This window comes from Salmo trutta, chromosome 4 (assembly GCF_901001165.1).
Source record: "Salmo trutta chromosome 4, fSalTru1.1, whole genome shotgun sequence".
NCBI lineage: Eukaryota > Metazoa > Chordata > Actinopteri > Salmoniformes > Salmonidae > Salmo > Salmo trutta.
Window position 1 is genome coordinate 15,995,456 of NC_042960.1, and position 21,153 is coordinate 16,016,608.

Consider the following 21,153-nt stretch of genomic DNA (forward strand, 5'->3'; position numbering starts at 1 on the left):
AGTACTCGTGGGACGCCTCAAAGTCCAGCGGCTCGATGACGAAGATGTCACCTGCAGGGGAGACGGAAGACGGAGAGGGAGGATGGGTTACGTTAACCGTCCAACGTACACAACAGAAATGTCATCTGCTACGCAGGTCGACGTTTACTGAGCGATTTCCCCTTAGATAGGCCAGCTGCAAAGTCAATACTGGCTCTATTGCAAAAATACAGGAAAACAAAACTGAGCTTTTTTTGGTCTTAAGTAAAGGTCGGGCATTAGGGTTAGCAGCGTGGCTAAGGTTAGGGTTCAAATCAGATTTGATGACTTTGTGGCAGTGCCAGCTAGCGACCACTCTGCAGAGCTGCCTCCAGAACAACATTCATTACAAAAAAACGCTAACCTGCTACAAATACAAACAAAGAGGTTGGAGAAGATGATAGTCATACATAAAGAAGAGGGGAGAGGTGGAGAGTGGGAGAGGAGGAGAGAGAGAGAGACATACCAGTCCGGGAGTCGACACTGAACATGCCGTGCTCGTTCCCGCTCACGATGGCGTAGGCGATCTCCCCGTTGGCCTCGATGTCCCGGCTGGCGGCGTGCACCCTCAGCAGCTGCGTGCCCACCGCCACGTCCTCCGAAACGTCCGCCACATACTCGCGGTGCTCGAACACGGGCGGGTTGTCGTTGATGTCCAGCACGGAGACCGTGACGCGGGAGAGGGACGAGAGGCGGCGGGGGGAGCCTTGGTCGGAGGCGCGCACTTTGAGCTCGTACACGGCCCGCGCCTCGCGGTCCAGGGGCTTTTTTAATGCGACGACGCCGGTACGCTCGTCCACGGAGAAGTGGCCGTCGGCTGAGTCGGCGAGGGAGTAGAGGATGTTGCTGTTCAAGCCTGGGAGGAGACAGAGAGAGATCATGTTGTAAACATATAGACTACAACCAAGGTAATGTATAGAGTCTGATAATCTGATATAAGAGCAGTATACTAATGTTCTTCTGAGTGGCAGTTCATTATGGCTTTGTGGCAGTTCATTATCGCTTTGTGGCAGTTCATTATTGCTTTGCGTTTGTTGGAAAGGAAAACCGTAAACAATCCAAACGTCATCTGCCTGTACTTCCTCAGCAGTACAGCCAACACCCAAGTCACGTCGCACCTTGTAATAACACCTTGCCGCTTCCCGACAGGGCGGTCCAAAAACGAGACAGAGACGGATGTGGACAATAACCATAATGCCTTTTTTGCAGGTGACCCACATCTCTCTCTCTCTCACTCACACACACACACACACACACACACACACACACACACACACACACACACACACACACACACACACACACACACACACACACACACACACACACACACACACACACACACACACACACACACACACACACACACACACACACACACACACACACACACACACACACACTCCCCTCCTCTGCGCATCTCATTACGACTAAAGAGACTCGGGCCTGCGTCCCAAATGACACTCTATTCGACAGTGCACTACTTTGGACCAGGGCCCTATGGGTCAAAAGTAGTGCACTATAAAGGGAACAGGATGCCATTTAGGATGCGGATTTTGTCTGCGGGAGCCCGGTTTACTGCCACCTGTTGGTCCCGGTCACCATCGCTTTTATCAGACCAAATTACTCGGCCGACGGAAATTGCTTGATGACGTTTAAGTGGATCGCGCCAAGCCATTAAGCAATCTCGACTCACGCCACCAGACGAGTATACTTCATATCCAGTCTCCTGGAGGTTTTCTCCAAGACTCAGGGTCTGATTCACCCAGACCTGATGTTGCCGTGTTTATGCTGTACCTTATAAAACTGCTATTTAAAAACTACGCTACTACTTTTATCTTGCATCCCTATCTGGTATCTAGAACCAGTCTGCCATTTTACTTCACCACACGCCAACTAAATGTTCACATGCTAACTGACTAAGTCCAAATTCTGCACCGTGCGTTTGATTGAACTGCGCCTTCTGAGGACGGCATTCGTTGAACCTTTATCGACAGCGGTAGCAAAGACGTTCCTCCTCAAACCAAAGTGGCAAGACAGCTTGTTTACGTCTAGTATGAGCCACAAGAACGCTGTTTACCCAATCAAACGAGGGACAGCACAGACAAGGAATAGACAGAAAAGAAACCACTTCTGAAAATAACAACTGTGGAGAGATGGGAATAGATAAGGTGATAGAGAGGAAAGAGATAGGGGGATAGAGAGGAAAGAGATAGGGGGATAGAGAAGAAAGAGATAGGGGGATAGAGAAGAAAGCGATAGGAAAAGATAGGGGGATAGAGAGGAAAGAGATGGGAAGAGATAGGGGGATAGAGAAGAAAGAGATGGGAAGAGAGGGGGATAGAGAAGAAAGAGATAGGGGGATAGAGAAGAAAGAGATAGGGGGATAGAGAAGAAAGAGATAGGGGGATAGAGAAGAAAGAGATAGGGGGATAGAGAAGAAAGCGATGGGAAAAGATAGGGGGATAGAGAAGAAAGAGATGGGAAGAGATAGGGGGATAGAGAAGAAAGAGATGGGAAGAGATAGGTGGATAGAGAAGAAAGAGAGGGGGATAGAGAAGAAAGAGATAGGGGGATAGAGAAGAAAGAGATAGGGGGATAGAGAAGAAAGAGATAGGGGGATAGAGAAGAAAGAGATAGGGGGATAGAGAAGAAAGAGATAGGGGGATAGAGAAGAAAGAGATAGGGGGATAGAGAAGAAAGAGATAGGGGGATAGAGAAGAAAGAGATAGGGGGATAGAGAAGAAAGAGATAGGGGGATAGAGAAGAAAGAGATAGGGGGATAGAGAAGGGAAGAGATAGGGGGATAGAGAAGAAATAGATGGGAAGAGATAGGGGGATAGAGAAGAAAGAGATGGGAAGAGATAGGGGGATAGAGAAGAAAGAGATGGGAAGAGATAGGTGGATAGAGAAGAAAGAGAGGGGGATAGAGAAGAAAGAGATAGGGGGATAGAGAAGAAAGAGATAGGGGGATAGAGAAGAAAGAGATAGGGGGATAGAGAAGAAAGAGATAGGGGGATAGAGAAGAAAGAGATAGGGGGATAGAGAAGAAAGAGATAGGGGGATAGAGAAGAAAGAGATAGGGGGATAGAGAAGAAAGCGATGGGAAAAGATAGGGGGATAGAGAAGAAAGAGATGGGAAGAGATAGGGGGATAGAGAGGAAAGAGATGGGAAGAGATAGGGGGATAGAGAAGAAAGAGATGGGAAGAGATAGGGGGATAGAGAAGAAAGAGATGGGAAGAGATAGGGGGATAGAGAAGAAAGAGATGGGAAGAGATAGGGGATAGAGAAGAAAGAGATGGGAAGAGATAGGGGGATAGAGAAGAAAGAGATGGGAAGAGATAGGGGGATAGAGAAGAAAGAGATGGGAAGAGATAGGGGGATAGAGAAGAAAGAGATGGGAAGAGATAGGGGATAGAGAAGAAAGAGATGGGAAGAGATAGGGGGATAGAGAAGAAAGAGATGGGAAGAGATAGGGGATAGAGAAGAAAGAGATGGGAAGAGATAGGGGGATAGAGAAGAAAGAGATGGGAAGAGATAGGGGGATAGAGAAGAAAGAGATGGGAAGAGATAGGGGGATAGAGAAGAAAGAGATGGGAAGAGATAGGGGGATAGAGAAGAAAGAGATGGGAAGAGAGAGTGGGGGATAGAGAAGAAAGAGATGGGAAGAGAGAGAGGGGGATAGAGAGAGGGGATAGAGGAAAGAGTGAGAGAAAAAATAAAGAGAAAAATTGAGAGATATAGAAGAAACAGAGAAAGGAATGTGTCAGCATAACTTCTCCCTTTAACGCTAATTATGGTCACCAACCAGCTTCCTGGTTTGTCTGGTTCTTTCTCCCAGACCACTTTGAGAAACGACGCCATGGCAGTGGGCACACACCAGGGGCAGTGACGCGTGTAAGTTTGAAAGTGTCAAACATCTTCAACCCAAATAAGCCGGTCTAGATAGCACAACTGGTGCAGGGAACTGGCAATACTCGAAATGTGTCAATATTTGAAGCAAAGAGATACTCGAGTCTCAAATGTTGATGATGATCCCCCCCGAATAGTGAATGATTCCTCTATCTATCTGACAATGGATGTCTGACACGCACGCACGTGCACACGCCAGACAGTGGAGTTATGCATACTGATGAATCAGTCCAATGGCAGCTGGCTGAGTGAGAGAGAGGACTGTGTGACCTGGACTGTGGCAAAACGGGTATCTTGTCTGGTCAGAGTCGTCATAGATGGTATTGACTTTGTTATTTCTCTGCAGGGCAGTGTGTGCGGGACTCTTCAGCTATCCTGGCAATACGGGCATACATCAGCCAATACACCTTTTACTTGGCTGGCGATAAAGATACAAACTACAACTACAGATCTGTGTATGTGATACCAACACTTGTGAAAGGAATGCAAATCTCTCTTTCATTTCAAAAGAGATTTACTGGCATGGGAAACATATGGTAACATTGCCAAAGCAAGTGAAATTGATAATAAACAAAAGTAAAATAAACAATAAATAATATATTTTTTAAATTAACAGTAAATATTACAGTTCCAAAAGAATAAAGACCTTTGTCTATATACAGTGTTGCGATGTGCAAATAGTTAAAGTACAAAATGGAAAATAAATAAACATAAATATGGGTTGTATTTACAATGGTGTTTGTTCTTCACTGGTTGCCCTTTACTGGTCACAACTTGCTACTGGGCACACTGTGGTATTTCACCCAATAGATATGGGAGTTTATCAAAATTGGATTTGTTTTCGAATTCTTTGTGGGTCTGTGTAATCTGAGGGAATTATGTGTCTCATACATTTGGCAGGAGGTTAGGAAGTGCCACTCAGTTTCCACCTCATTTTGTGGGCAGTGTGCACATAGCCTATCTTCTCTTGAGAGCCAGGTCTGCCTACGGTGGCCTCTCAAAATAGCAAGGCTATACTCACTGAGTCTATACATAGTCAAAGCTTTCCTTAAGTTTGGGTCAATCACAGTGGTCAGGTATTCTGCCACTGTGTACTCTCTGTTTAGGGCATAAACTAGCATTCTAGTTTGCTCAGTTTTTTTGTTCATTCTTTCCAATGTGTCAAGTAATTGTTTTTGTTTTCTCATGATTCAGTTGGGTCTAATTGTGTTGCTGTCCTGGGGCTCTGTGGGGTCTGTTTGTGAACAGAGCCCCGGGACCAGCTTGCTTAGGGGACTCTTCTCCAGGTTCATCTCTCTGCAGGTGATGGCTTTGTTATGGAAGGTTTGGGAATCACTTCCTTTTAGGAGGTTGTAGAATTTAACGGACCTTTTCTGGATGTTGATAATTAGCGGGTGTCGGCCTAATTCTGCTCTGCACGCATTATCTGGTGTTTTAGGTTGTACACAGAGGATATATTTTCAGTATTCTGCATGCAGTCTATATTTGGTCTCTCTCCCTCCAGCTCCAAATGATCCAAAATGCGCCTCCGGCTAAAATTGGGGGAGGGAGGGGGAGAACCTAATTTCTCCTCTCCTCTTTTCAGATATCCTTTAAGTTCAACACGGAGGTAGGGCAGACTTTAGGAATTCCGTGCTAGTGCCTCAACCCTGGGGGAAGAGCTGTCGAAAAAGCAGGCCCCCATTTGCGCTTCGACTTTCTGAGCGAGTGAACGAGCGACCCAGTTCTTACATCCCATTCAATCTGTCAAACTGTCAGTTTACCAGAAGGACTGAGAGAGAGGGAGGACGGGGGTGAGAAAGGGAGAGAGAGAGAGCTTCTCTTCAGCCGTACCTAGGCTTTGTGAAGGGAACACGCTGACACGCTCCCCTCGTCTAGAACGCCTTGCCCTGTAAGAGGAGTCATTACCAAACGCCAGTCAAAGAAGTCAAATTGGTAGTGCCTCTAAAAGTGGCTTGCTAATATCAGAGCTCTTGAGTTTAAATATGGCCACCACACTAACGCTTTCAACTGTCCTCCATTTGAGGGAGTTTTCGTTTTAAAAATCGGCTCGTCCTGCTTAGGTGGGTTTCCTGAAACGTGAAGCAAGCATATGCCACATAGCAGACGCTTTTATCCAAAGCAACTACCAGCAGTGCATGCATACATTTTTCGTATGGATGGCCCCCATAAGCGCCATTCTCTACCAACAGAACCGCACAGGACGACAAACACAAAAGTCATAGAAGACTATGAAGAGAATGCATGTGTTGTGACTGACCCACCGGCAAATGGCAAATAGAAAACGGCCATGAGGCCTGCTCAGAATCGAGTGCTCGAGGAGAATCGTATTTCATCCTTGAAACATCATCGCTTTGCGCCAAAATAGTCTGGTGTAAAACGGAGCGGGGATTACTGTGATACTGTGGAGTCAGCGTTGCAGCGGAAAAGCAACGCGCCTTTATTTCTCAAACAATTCTATCTGTATTTTCTCAGCAGAAAGATTAATTATTAAGTGACTCGCCTGTTCACAAATAAAGATGACGCGGTTCAAATTCAACTAAGTTGACTGACGGATAACGTCGAGCTCCACAGTGGCCATCAGACACGGGCAGAGTGAGTAGCAAGACGCAACACACTGCGCGTGTGCACAATGTGGAGAGCACAATGTGGAGAGCACAATGTGGAGAGCACCAGGTGTACAGCACTAGATCAGAGAGCTAAGCATTGCCTGGTGGAAGACTGGTCAAATAAAGAACAATAAAACAAACAGATCAACTAATTTGTAAAATAAACAAACAAACGTACCGGTGTCGAGGTCAGTGGCGAGCAGCCGCGCCACGAAGGTGCCGACCTCCGTGTTCTCGAAGACGGTGATGGCGTACGGGTCGGAGGTGAACTGTGGCGCGTTGTCGTTCACGTCCTCCACGGTCAGGTGCACGGCCGCCTCGCAGTAGCGCCCGCCGCCGTCTAGTGCCCGCACCGTCAGGCGGTACTCCTCCTGTTCCTCGCGGTCCAGGGGCTGCTGGGTCTTCAGTTCACCTGGGAAAACGGAAGAGGAAAAAAGGCACATGTCAATCAATGGGGCAGGCAATCACACACAAGCATGTGAATCACACACACACACGTTAAACGCAATGACACACACACACACACACACACACACACACACACACACACACACACACACACACACACACACACACACACACACACAGGCTTATTAAAAGTTATTGAAATCCACACACACTTTTCCACGGTATGGCGCCTGCGGGATGCACTCTTTAAGAAAGGTCATGTTTGACAAGGACAGATAGTGTTAGGACTGCATCCTCCACCTACCCCACGCCCTTTCCAAGAAAGCATCAACATAAAACGCAAGTGAAGCTAAATGTTCTCTGAGCCGTTTAGTTCGGTGTAGACTGACCCTAGAGCAGGGCTGTCAAACATAAGATGATTTAATGCGGCCCGCGGCTGGTTTGAGTAACCAAAAATGACTGAAACCGAATCGATACCGTGTACAAACGACAATGGACCTACGTGTATGAAGCCTCTTAAGATAATTCACTCTGTCCAGCGTGTTAACAATCACCAAAATAAAGGTTAGGGTTAAGGTTGGGGGAAGATGATCTGTAACTAGGGGAAATTTCACCTGAACATTTAGTTTCCCGAAAACCTTACAAACTAGTCATGCCCATCTCCGTACACCTCTATTTTTAAGTTGGCATTATCCGCTTCAGCGCGTTCAAAAGTAACACGCTTCACACAGATCACTGAGTCAGACGTGTGTGTGTGTGTGTGTGTGTGTGTGTGCCTGCATTCGGGCCTGTGTGTGTTTATGAGACCTCATATCCTCTCGTATGCCACGAACCCCTTCCCCTGATCCAAGCAGCCGACCCACATCCAGACAACTAATGGTTTTCAGAAGAGGATGGAGAGCAATACATAAATAATTGACGGAGGGGAAGAGAGAAGGGGGACGAGGGAAAACGCAGGAGGACAGGAGTACTTGGCAGCTAAGAGCAGCTAGGAGGTGTCCTGGGATATGCCGCACGTCAACATTACCAGGGCCTCGCTGGACACACACAAACTGTCAATACCAACGAAGCCTCTTAGGGTTCCTCGCATGCAACAATCCTCCACCTCGGCATAAAAAACAGGACCCCCCCCCCCCGGCGATACTCTTGACTTTATCCACTCTGCAACAGTAGCTCTCCTTCAATTTGGGCCACACTAAAAGAACTGGCCGGATTTTTCCGCTCTTCTTCTCTCCCTCTTCGCCGGCTCATATGGAGGTATCAAAGTACGTCTGAACTCGAACCACAACAAAGGGACTGTTGTTTTGTTGTAAAAGTATGTCTCTAGCCTACTCTACACTGCTGCTGTCTTCTTTCTTCATAACCCTCTCTCTCCCTTCAGAAATAAACCAATGTAGCGTTTCTTTTTTAGCGTGGGAGTTAATGGGAGCTAACTGGCATTGCGTTATCTAAGGTCGGACTCGTGTCATTGCATTTTGTCTCCACTTTCTGCAGAGGAGACTCGAAAACGTCAGGCGTGAACAAAGTCGATTGTATGTTAGATGAAACGTGGGTTCTTAGTGCCATGGCTCGCTAACCCCTCCGGGGAAATGTTCTGGGGCAAAATACATTAAAAAGAACCATCAAAAGGATGCGACGTAAACAAAATCCACCTTGCCACTAGGGACACACACACACACACACTGGGGTGGATGGATTAGAATTCGATCAGAAAGTGTGCATGACTGGCGTCCACACTGAGGGGTTATTACCGTGTCTGTTTGTGAAGATACAGAGGGAGGCAAAAGACAGGGTCCTTGAGTGTAGTGTTGTTAGGGACACACATCAAACCATGGCATTGTAAAACTGGTGTGTGTGTGTGTGTGTGTGTGTGTGTGTGTGTGTGTGTGTGTGTGTGTGTGTGTGTGTGTGTGTGTGTGTGTGTGTGTGTGTGTGGGTTAGTGTCGCACGTCATGCTGCCGTCACGCACCCATGGACATTTGATAGTCATAATAACCTCTGACATGCCGTGAATACAAACTGGATGAATGCGAGCGCAACGCAGCCATTTGAAATGACTTGAATGGACTCTACATCGCGGCAGACATGGACCTGTGGTTATTTGATTTTTGATTAGCTGTATGGTAGCGTGGGCAGACTAGTCAACACATCGAGTGTGTTGAGGTGTAACACAGACAGAAACAGACAGACCAACACACACCTGTGTCGGGGTCGATGGTGAAGAGCTCGGCTCCCGGTCCCTGGAGCTCGTAGGAGATGTGGGCGTTGGAGCGGATGTCTGCGTCCGTGGCCGAGACCTGTAGGATGAGCCTGCCGGCTGGGAAGTCCTCGGGGACCCTCTCTGTGTAGAGGGACTGGGGGAGCGGAGAGACGGAGAGGGGAGAGAGAGACGGGGAGGACGAGAGAGTGCGTGGGAGGGAAGAGGGGGGAAAAAAGATTGATGGTAGGGGCGGACAGAGAGAAGTAAAGGTAGAATATGCCAGAATAGGCAGAATTCAATAGGTATATTAACAAGAAGGGAGGAAAGGGAGAGAGGTGTAGAACTAAAATACATTTACATTGACAGCAGCACCATCATTGTATGGACTTAACACAATCAGCAACAGAAATACATTATCTGGGGGGAAAAAAAGCCCTTGATGTAAGAACATTACCCCTTAATATCCTCTCGCTTTCTTCGACAAGGAACCTTTCCAAACCTCTTATTTTCCTCCCTCCCTCGCTCCCTCCCTCCCTCCTTTCTCCCAGGTACTTGTCATGTACCTCCACACGCAGATAACACGGCCCGCCTTCTCTCTTTACCTTCTCGCAAACAGGGCTGTTGTCGTTGGCGTCCAGGACTTTGACCTCGACCACGGCCTTGGCGGCAAAGGTGCCGTCGGTGGCGGTGATATTTAGGAGGTAGTTGTCGCGCTCCTCGCGGTCCAGCGGCTTCCTGACAGACACTTTCCACTCGTTCTGGAGGTGCTCAATCGCAAACTGTCCCAGAGGGTCGCCTCCTGTATGGGGAGAGAGTCATTGGGGAGAGTTAATGAGGAGTGAGTCATTAGGGAGAGTCAATGGGGAGAGTGCCATTCAAACTAATTAACAATGCACCACAATACCCTGCCTCTGCTTTCGAGAGGGCTAGTGGTTTTGTTTGTGTGTGTGTATGTGTGTGTGTGTGTGTGTGTGTGTGTGTGTGCATCTCAAGGGTGTGTGTGTGTTTGTCTGTTTGTGGACTGTACTGAATCATACATGAATGACGGAATATAAATAAGATGCATCCTTTCTATCAGGGTTAGCCTTGGAATCAGAGAAGATCTTGTCCTGTGAGTGGTAGCGAAGCTCTAAGAGGAACTGTATCCATGTCTACCAGTTATCACATCCTATTTCAAAAGCTGTCCGCTGGTCAGAGTCGTGCTCAACCCCGGGATCTTTATAGTGCCTGAGCAAATCTACCTCAGGTAGGGTTCATATTATTCATTTATCATAATCACTTCAAATTGCAGACCAACGTTCATGAAGCAAGTATGTTTGGTACGCAGGAAACCGCAATAAGGAGGCGTTTTTTGCATAGTAGGAAATGTGAATCCAAGCTAATATGAGAGCTCATTTCTAAAATCTCTGGTTATTACATAGCATAGTCATTCTTAATCCGCTAATTAGCGTTATCGAGATAATTAAACATGACCTATATATTTTCCTTGAGCTTTCACAAATTAGTCGATTCAAAGTGTTTACAGATAAAGAATGTGCATTATATGTTCAGAGAGCAGATGTCATCTCCCTATTTAAGCGGGTGCAAATGTCTAATCCTCTTTTGAGCAGTGTTTATTAAAGCGGTTTATTAACACAAATGGGGAAGTCTATAAGGCCATGAGCTGTGAGCAGAGCAATCACTGGAATTGTTAGAGATAAAATCTCACCTGTGATAAAGTAGTTGACTTGTTTGTTGATCTCCTCCGTGTCGGCGTCCGTGGTGCTCAGGATGGCAATGACTCCACTGGGCGGAAGGTCGTCTTCGCTCACCGTGCCCTTGTAGATCTCGGCGGTGAAGCGCGGTGGGTTATCGTTGACGTCGGCCACGGTAACCTCCACGGTGGTGCTGGTCACCAGCTGCACCTTGTCTCCGCGGTCGGTGGCCAGCACGGCAATGGTGTACTTGCTGGTCTTCTCACGGTCGAGCTCTTTCAATGTTGTCATCCAGCCTGTCTCACTGTTGACGGCAAACAGCTCCGAGATCTCAGCTGAGGTTTGTTTGGGGTCCAGGCTGTAGATCACTTGACCATTGGTGCCTGAGTCCTGGTCGGTGGCTTTGACCTGGATCACCGGCGTGCCATCTGGAAGGTTCTCCACCACGACCGCCTCATATGGGTCTGACTCAAACACAGGCTTGTTGTCGTTGAGGTCCTTGACCTGGATATTGACGTCGACAGACGCCACCGTTTCGTAGCCCTGCTGTTGGCTCTGGGCTTGTAACGTGAGCTGGTACCACTTGGTGGTCTCGTGGTCCATACTCTTCTCCAGCTTCAGGGCCCCGGTGTCCCGATCCACCACAAAGACCTCATCATGGTTACTCTCCTGGGTGTTGCCCTTCACTAGGCTGTAGAACACTGGTTGTTCACTCTCCGCCTGGATGACGTCAATATCCGTGCCGATGGGCATGTCTTCGGCGATGGTGAACCGGTAGTGTGGCTCTGCGAACTTGGGGATCGGTACCTCAGGGGCCACTATCCTGATGTAAACGCGGACAACGGATTGCTTGGAAGGACTCCCAGCATCCTTTGCCCTAACGTAGAAAGCGTAGAGGTCGTTTTCAAGTCCGATGAGGCTCTCTTTGGTGACAATGACTCCACTGAAGGGATGGATTTCGAAGTTCTCTTCCACGTTTTCCATGTCGGCTTCGATGGTGTAAGCGATGTCGGCGTTGCTTCCCTCGTCCATGTCTGACGCAGTGATTTTTACCACGGTGGTTCCCCTGGGGACATCCGATGCAACATTGGCTTTGTACTCCACTGCCCTGAATTGTGGGGCATTGTCATTGATATCTGTCAAAATCACATTAATAATGCAGAAGCCTACTTTTCCCCCACCGTCCTTTGCCATGAGCGATATGGGGATGACCTTCTCAATGGCGTTCTCGCGGTCTAGGATCTCAAGGGTGAATATCTCTCCATTTTCATTGACTGAGAACTTGTCCTTGGCAAAATCGTTGACAATGTGGTAAGTTAGGCGCCCGTATGTGCCAGCGTCTTCATCTGTGGCTTTGGCCTCCACCACTAACGTGCCGACCGGCGAGTTCTCAGTGAGTTCAACCACATAGTCGAGCTGGGGGAAAGTGGGGTTGTGGAAGTTGGCACCGTTGACTGTGACTTTGACCACGGCCGAGTTCCTGAATACACCGTCTGACACGGACACGTTGAGGTTGTACATTGGCTCCATCTGTAGCTTACGGTGGTTGGAGATGACGATGGCCCCAGTATTTTTATCCATGGCAAAGTTCTGGTCCTTATTGCCAGACAGGATGGAGAACTCAAGCCTGCCGGCGTCTGAGCTGTCGGCGTCGGACGCCTGGACATGGGTGACGAAGTGACCGCGGGGGGCCAATTCGCTGACCGTGGCTTTGTAAGAGCTCTCAGTGAACACTGGCGCATTGTCATTCAAGTCAGTGACATCTACGGTCACAGTGACATCGCTGGAGAGGGCAGGCACTCCTCCGTCCACAGCGCGGACAGTCAGCTTGTGTTGCTGCTTTTCCTCCTGGTCGAGCATGCGAGCAGTCCAGATGATTCCCGAGTCACGGTCAATGCTGAAGTAGTCTGAGCTCTTTTCCTTGTCCTCAACTAGCTGGTAGAAGAGCACTTTGTTGTTGCCAGTGTCAGGGTCTGTGGCGGCGACTTGCAAAACTACCGTGCCGATGAAAGAAGCTTCAGAAACACTTGCATTGTAGGACTTTAGTTGAAAGACAGGGGGATTATCGTTGACATCTTCCAGAATGATATCGACAAAGACATCAGCGTGGGCCCCAGTTAGTGAGTCTGTGGCTCTGACACTCAATTTATAAGCGGGGTGGGTCTCAAAATCCAGAGGTTGGATTACATGTATGACACCTGTGTTGAAATTGATGGAAAACTGACTGAAGGCATCTCCCTCAGAGATGGTGTATACTATCTTGGGGCCTTCAGAGTCAGTAGCCTGGACGTGAACGACAGGTGTGTGTAACTGGATATTTTCAGGGATTTCGATGCTGTAGAATGGCTTCTCAAACACTGGCATGGCTTTGTTTACTATAGTTATGGGCACTTCCACTTCTGCCGAGAGGGCTGGTTCTCCTGCATCTTTGGCCACAACGTTGATGACGAACTCACTGTTGAGGGAATCTTTGTCTAACTGCTTTTTGAGGGAGATTTCTCCCGAGGGGCTTATCTGGAAGTGCTTGTGGTGTTCTTTCAGGTGGTAATGGATTTCTGCGTTTTGACCCATGTCCCCGTCCACCGCTGTCACCTGGTGGATGGCCTGACCCTCCTCTGCGTCCACCTGGACCAAGGCTTGATAGGGCAGGTTGACAAACATGGGCTGGTTGTCGTTCACATCTTCTACGGTCACCATCACCAGAACGTGGGCCACTTCGGAGGAAGCGTCCTTCCTGGTCACCTCCACGACGATGTCAAACATGTCCTGCGCCTCACGATCGAAAGGTATCCCCGTGGTGGAGAGCACTCCAGAAGTGCGGCTGATTTGGAACCTCTTGTCTGGGTTCAGAATGGTGTAGAAGAGGGGTTCGTTGACGTGGTTCCCCACAGAGGCAATGACCGCTAATGTTTTCTTCTCAGAGGAGTTCTCTTTGACGTAAGCCTTGTAGGAGTCCCTAGTGAACTTCAGGCTGCTCTCCTTGTTCTCACGGATGTTGATCTTTACCGACGCTGTGTTGGCGAACCTGCCATCCGAGACCCTCACCCTCAGCTCGTACCTGCTTCTTAGCTGGGTGACGTTCTGGATAGTGATGATGCCTGTGTTGGGATCCATCTTGAATTTCTCCCCGATGTTCCCCTCTGAGATGGAGAAGAAGAGTTTGGAGTTTGGTCCAGAGTCGGCGTCTGAGGCTTTGACTTTGATTACCTCGACACCTTTGTAAGTCGGCACGATCACTGATGTCTCGTAGAGCTCCTGGCTGAACTGCGGCGAGCAGTCGTTGACGTCGATGACTTCGACGGTCACGTTGGCGGCTGTCTCGGCGAACAGTCGCGGCATTCCGAGGTCGTGGACCTGAATGGTGAAGCGGAACACACTCCTTTGTTCGAAATCCAGAGTGGTTGTCATTCTAATGGCTCCCGTACTAGAATCGATAGCAAAGTAGTTGTGGGCGAACGGCTCGACGATCTGATAGACCAGCATGGCGTTGGCATCGCGGTCAGCATCCGAGGCGCGGATGACCAGCGGGGTGTTTTCTCTGGTCAAGACCACACTGTTGACGGGAGCCGATTCGCTAATCATGCCTGTGAACTCTGGCTGGAGGAAGATGGGGGCATTATCATTCTCGTCCTTCAGGTGAATCAGCAGAGTGGTGTTGCTAGCAAGACCTGCCATGTTGGTTCCCTGGATGGTAAGTCTGTACTCAGGGGTCCTTTCATAGTCCAAAGCCCTTGAAGTTACAACCACACCGGAGTGTGGGTTTACATCAAATGTGCCGTCAGTGTTTCCACCTTTAATTTGGTAGAACACAGAGGACTGGCTGGTTGCTGAGATCATGGTCACAAAACTGCCGGGGGGGACCAATTCGCTGACCTCTGCAGAGAACTCCTTCTCAGCGAATCTGGGGGTGGCATTGTCTGACACGGTGACAGCGATGTGGACGTTGGCCGTGGCAGTCAGCGAGGGCGTTCCTTTGTCGGTTGCCTTCACAGCTAGTTCAAACTGGTTCTTGCTGCTTCGGTCCAGCTCCTTTGCCACGGTAACAGTGCCCAGCACCGGATCAATGGCAAATGAGTTTGCAACATTGCCTGTTTCAAAAAAAAGAACACAAACAGATTTATTAATGTGGTTGCTATGGCATTGGTTTTCATTCCAGCCTGAACTGTGTGTCTCAAACATTAAAGCCAGGGTGTAATTTTAGACTTCTTGATTACCGTAAATTGAATTAAACTAGTCAATGTTCGCGCCCTTGAGGAAATCTAATTAGCATAATAAAAAAATCCCCATAAGAATCTGTCAGTTTAAGCTAGAGGTAAGTTTTTTTGCAGTGGATGCATCTCAATCCACTGCATCCACCGATGTCGCAGCTGAGTATATATGGAGACTGTTTAGAGACAAAAATAAGGGGTTAGATACATATCCTATATCTTCCAGGGTATAGGATAGACACTTTAGAACAAACTTCCTTTAGATTTTTTTGGGGGGGGACTATCTGTTGTTACATGCCGTGAATCTGTTATTCAGTGCTTTTGCAATAGAACCCCCCCCCCCTTCATTCTAGACAAGACCCCCTTCATTCCCTCACCCCCCAAATGGCCATGGCTCTCGATAAGCATTCATGAAGATTGCCTAATTTTGCACACTTTCCAATTACTCTAATGAAATTAAATGCTAATTTCCCCTCCAACACTCAAACTAATCCACAACCGATGGACATGGCCGCTCTGTGTTCTACACCAGTCCACCTCTGATTTGAAAACCTGACTCATTCTCCAGCAAGACACATTTCAATTAGCTTGAGTCATCTCAACTATCTGAAAAATGTACATCCTAAACAAAGAACCCAGCCAATGACTACATGCCCGACCCTCTCCCAAAACACAGCTTATTTACAGGGAAAACAATGGTGGGAATTTCAGAGGGGGACATCGGCCGAACTCCCACGTTTCGAGATCCCCTGACAAAGTTGTCAAAGTTCTCCTGCTTCGTGTGAAGTATTTCATTCATGACCGAGGGTCAGTGGGCAGGGGACCTCTGGATGCCCTGCATACATTTTCCCCAGGCCCCTTGCGTTGGTAGCGCTAACTGGGCTGCTATGCATGCCTCTACCATGACCAGCCAGAGGCTAGAGAATGCCAGTATGGCTGACATGTTAAGAATGTTTCCCCTAAATACAGATCTGGGATCAGCTTCCCCTCCTCAAATCCTAACCTTAACCATTAGTGTAGAAAATGCAAAACTGACCCAAGATCAGCATCTAGGGGCAAATTCATGCTACTCCTAAGAATGTAGTCTAGTGCCCCTGTGGAGCTGTTAGCCTACCTGACTCGATGCTGTAGATGATCTCTGCATTCTGTCCCTTGTCTTTGTCCAGGGCGGTGACCTGGAGGACTGCCGAGCCCAAGGCGGCCGACTCGAAGACGCGCCCGGAGTAGGGCGAGCCAGCGAACCACGGCGCGTTGTCGTTGGTGTCCTCCACGTCCACGATGACGCGCACCAGGTTCCTCTTGACAGGGATGTCCTGGTCACGTACCTGGGGAAGGGGGAAAGAGAGAGAACGAGACAGAGAGAGCGAGCGAGACGCCGAGAAAGGAATAGGACAGAGGCGGAGAGAGATGAGGAGACAGAGAAAGAGAGAATGAATGAGATGTAATACAATCTGAAGAAAACTCTTCTTTCCCTCAACAGTAACTTTATTAAAACAACAAACTCATAAAATCATACAAATAACAAAAAAAGATCAAAGTAACTATTTTTCTTCATTTGTCACAATTCCCAGTGATCCAAACAAGTAAACAATGAATGGGGGGGAGGAATCACTTTGGATGGGTGCTGCATGGTTAGTTTCAAATAGCAAATACCAGCAAACAAACAACTAATCAACACAGGCTGACTGCCCATCTGTTGGAAATGGAGAGTGGCTGATTGTGAGAGACACACACACAGTGGCTGAATAGGGGAGAATGTTCTTAAAATGCTAGTACTCTCTCAATGGAGAGGACCAAACTAAACCTGTCTCAATATGCTATCAGAACACTTATTGAGACTGCTACATACAGTGGCTGAGTAGGAGCGCGTGGTCTGAAACCTCTGTTACTCTCTCAATGGAGAAAGTGGCTCACAATCAAACCTTTCTTAATATGCTGATAGAACACCGACAGTCCTTTTACCTGCTCTGTTTCTATGGTAATATAGTGATGATGTAACGACGTGTTTCCGATTGGCTGGGCGGGTTTGTTCAGGGTGTACAGTGCATGTGTTCATTGTCTGAGCACCACACCCCTTTGACCTACTTTGACCAGAGCTCTAGCAAGGTCTTACAGCACACTCAGCTCAGACGGCAGAACAATAACACACATTATTAAATAGGTAGATTCTAGAACATCCGTAGCATCCGTACCATGACTGTGAGTGTGTGGCGTCGCATGGTCTCGTGGTCCAGCCGCTCGGCCGTGTAGAGGGCGCCGGTGCCCGGGTCCAGACGGAACTTCTTCAGGCTGAAGGGGTCGGTGCTGCTCAAGAGGGTAAAGGTCAACTTGTTCTTATCGTCTTCGTCCGCGGCGCCGATCCGGAGAACCTCGGTCTCTGGCGGCGTGTCCTCGGCCACGACCACCTCGTAGCGCGGCTGGGAGAACTGGGGCCGGTGGTTGTTGGTGTCGATGACACGGATCAGCACCTGGTGGGAGGAGGGGAGAGGGATGGTGGATGTCAGTGTGGTGAATATTTGAGTCAGGGTCAATCTGAGCGTAATGCATGGTGTTGTTAACTTTTTACTGTCTCTCAGTCATTGTTTCTCTGTCTCCATCCTTCACTCACTCGCTCTCTTTCTCCATTCCCAAAAGTGCTCTTTACATTCTCTACTTCCCTCTGCCCATCTCTCTCTCCCCCCCTCTTTCTGCCTTCCTGACTCCCTCTTCTCCTCCCTACATGCCTTTCCATCCATCTTTCAAGTAATGAGCAGTGTTCGTGTAGATACAGACCACATCAATACATATAATGCCTTAATATAAATATTTTCACCCGATGGCCACATGGCACCGCCGACAAGGAAAACAGGGTTATCCCACATTGATTTCTTAATGCATTCAAGTGAAGACGTGTTGAGGGAGCATTGAGGGAGTGTTAAAGAGGTGGTAATAAAGTTACAGGTGACCGCTTGATAAATGACATCAAAGTAAGCCATCAGTTGTGAAACCTGAAATGCATTTAGAAATATATGGCAGATTCAAATGGTGTTCAAATGGTGTTCAACTATTTATCACACCGACAATGCGGGTTTCATAGTTCAAGGTGGAAGATTGATTATGAAGAAAACAAATCTGCTAATACATTGAGGTACACTTTAATAGGAATTTCAATTTTTTTTTACAAATACAGTGCATTCGGAAAGTATTCAGACCCCTTGACTTTTCCCACATTTTGTTGGGTTACAGTCTTATTCTAAAATTGATTAAATATTCATAAATCTACACACAATAGCCCATAATGACAAAGAAAAAACAAGTTTAAGAAATGTTTGCTAATGTATTAAAAATAAAAACAGAAATACCTTATTTACATAAGTATTCAGACCCTTTGCCATGAGACTCGAAATTGAGCTCAGGTGCATCCTGTTTCTATTCTCCTACATTCATTTCACATTTCCACAAATTTCAAAGTGTTTCCTTTCAAATGGTATCGAGAATGTGCATGTCCTGAGCTACAGACAGTTAGATTTGGATATGTCATTTTAGGCGAAAATTGAAAAAAAGGGCTGGGTCCTTAAGAAGATATGCTGATAGAATTTATGCAGTCTTTACCTCCAATTTCCTTAAATTGACATAGCGAAAACCGAAATATCTTTACATAAGTATTTCAGGCCCTTTGCTATGAGACTCGAAATTGAGCTCAGGTGCATCCTGTTTCCATTGATCATCCTTAAGATGTTTCTACAACTTGATTGGAGTCCACCTGTGGTAAATTCAATTGATTGGACATGATTTGGAAAGGCAAACACCTGTCTATATACGGTCCCACAGTTTACAGTGCATGTCAGAGCAAAAACCAAGCCATGAGGTTGAAGGAATTTTCCGTAGAGCTCCGAGATAGGATTGTGTCGAGGCACAAATCTGGGGAAGGGTATAAAAACAATTCTGCAGCATCGAAGGTCCCCAAGAACACAGAGGCCTTCCTCATTGTTAAATGAAAGAAGTTTGGATTCTCTAAAACTCTTCCTGGAGCTGGTCGCCCAGCCAAACTGAGCAACTGGGGGAGAAGGGCCTTGGTCAGGGAGGTGATGGTCACTCTGACAGAGCTAAAGAGTTCCTCTGTGGAGATGGGAGAACCTTTTAGAATGACAACTATCTCTGCAGCACTCCACCAATGAGGCTTTTATAGTAGAGTGGCCAGACAGAAGCCACTCCTCAGTAAAATGCACATGACAGCTCGCTTGGAGTTTGCCAAAAGACACCTAAAGACTATCAGACCATGACAAACCACATTCTCTGGTTTGATGAAAACAAGATTGAACACTTTGGCCTGAATGTGTCCAAGTGTCACGTCTGGAGGAAACCTGGCACCATCCCTACGGTGAGACATGGTGGTGGCAGGATCATGTTGTGGGGATATTTTTCAGCGGCAGGGACTGAGACCAGTCAGGATCGAGGGAAAGATGAACAGAGCAAAGTACAGAGAGATCCTTGATGATGTTATTGCTTTGTCATCATGAGGTATTGTGTGTAAAATGTAATCAATTTTAGAATACGGCTGCAACTTAACAAAATGTGGGAAAAGTCAAGGGGTCTGAATACCTTCCAAATGCACTGTACATTTATGCACACAACCTCTGATAAAAGTGCCATTGCGTATTTCCATCACACAGCATCATACAAGTACATTTTCCATACAAAGACAGACCTCCCCCCCCCTCATACAAAGCATCACATCCCTGGTCCCTAAACTGTCAAATTCCAGCGAGTCTTGTTTTATCAACATCAGCCACTCGTCTACTGGACTTCCGACAAGGGATTAGGACAAGCCGACGGAATGGCTGTGGCGGTAGCTGGCCCGGCGGGGGCTTTTCCACGGCAGAACAAAGGAAAACACAGATTAGACACCTGGATGCCAGCCACCAGGGGGCAGTGTCCCACATGGGAATAACACACATCCAGCTGGAACTCATACACCTGAATTCCACCATATAGGGCCAAGCCGAACTGAGCCATACTGGGCTGGCCTGGTTGCACATCCACCATAGTCGTTGGAAGCGTGCTGTAAAAGACAATGTGAAAACAAAATATTTGAGGCGGTACGGTTCAAATCAAATCAAAGGTCGCATGCACATATTTATCAGATGTTATTGCGGGTGTAGCTGAAACGCTTGTGTTCCTAGCTCCAACAGGGCAGTAATATCTAACAATACACACACAAATCCAAAAGTAAGAAAAGAAGAATTAAGAAATACAGAAATATTAGGACGAGCGACGTCGGCGTTCAGGCCTATAGTATGAATCGTACTTCAGAGGACAGAAATAGGCAACTCTCTCACTGCCAGAACCTCAGCTCTTCTACGCCATCAAAAATGTCCGTTGGTACCTCTTGACAGCAATGAGAGCATAGAAAGCACTGCCAGCAGAGTGCAGGAGACAAATATAGCCTAATCTGACGGGTGCGATAACATTCACAATCTGTCGTGTGCTGTGAGGTTGGCAGGGCTGGCTGGGTTCACAGATGCAAGCATTGGGGAGTACAGCTATTGGTTACATACTAGTTAGGCAGTGCTTAAGCTTCAGAGCTGGCAGTCTCTAATGTTAGCAGTATGCTAACAGTCAAGAGTTGTATCAGTCTGCTAGTGGATTGGATGAAAGTTAGCTTCAAATGGATATTATTCTCAGTCCAAGTAGAATTGTATACCGTTGGGTACTGTACATTGCAACTGTACAGTTGTATCTCTAATCTACCCCTCTCGCTTTCTCTTTCATACAGTTTCGTAAGGAACTGGCTGTTATCTAGATGCAGGCACGTCCACAGATAGGGCTCAACCAGTGCCCAAGCACCTGCCCTTTTGCCCTCCTATCAATTACTTTTCATTTTAAATTTAGACTCTCTTTTCATTTTATTTTGAAATGTAATGACGTGTTCATCAAACGAGCAAATTTCATAAGCTCTTGAATCTCAGAAATGTCCCCCCTGCCCAGCCTGAAGAGCTCACTCGCCTGACTTGCATGCAGTGGCCACTGGCTGCGGGCGCAGGACGGGGAGACTTGAATACTGGTAGGAGGCTACTTTAGAGTTGCATCTGTCATATGTGTCTCCCTCAATGTTAGGGACAAA

The 21,153-nt window shown here is 47.5% G+C and overlaps 1 protein-coding gene across 9 annotated transcripts in view; it reads right to left on the reverse strand.

The window, feature by feature from the left end:
- The window catches only part of LOC115191906 (protocadherin Fat 1-like), a 92,668-nt gene that overhangs the window by 18,936 nt on the left and 52,579 nt on the right, over positions 1–21,153 (reverse strand). For all 9 annotated transcript variants that reach the window (XR_003877788.1, XM_029749915.1, XM_029749919.1 and 6 more), the window contains 8 exons: positions 17,243–17,518; positions 16,165–16,375; positions 10,857–14,930; positions 9,751–9,947; positions 9,149–9,302; positions 6,719–6,952; positions 485–874; positions 1–51 (listed from right to left, as the gene is read on the reverse strand). The exon at positions 1–51 is cut by the window's left edge and continues 164 nt beyond it. Coding sequence is in view for 8 of the 9 variants with exons in the window: in XM_029749915.1 (XP_029605775.1) it covers positions 1–51; positions 485–874; positions 6,719–6,952; positions 9,149–9,302; positions 9,751–9,947; positions 10,857–14,930; positions 16,165–16,375; positions 17,243–17,518 (5,587 nt within the window). In the remaining variant the exon portion in view is untranslated. The remainder of the gene's footprint in view (positions 52–484; positions 875–6,718; positions 6,953–9,148; positions 9,303–9,750; positions 9,948–10,856; positions 14,931–16,164; positions 16,376–17,242; positions 17,519–21,153) is intronic.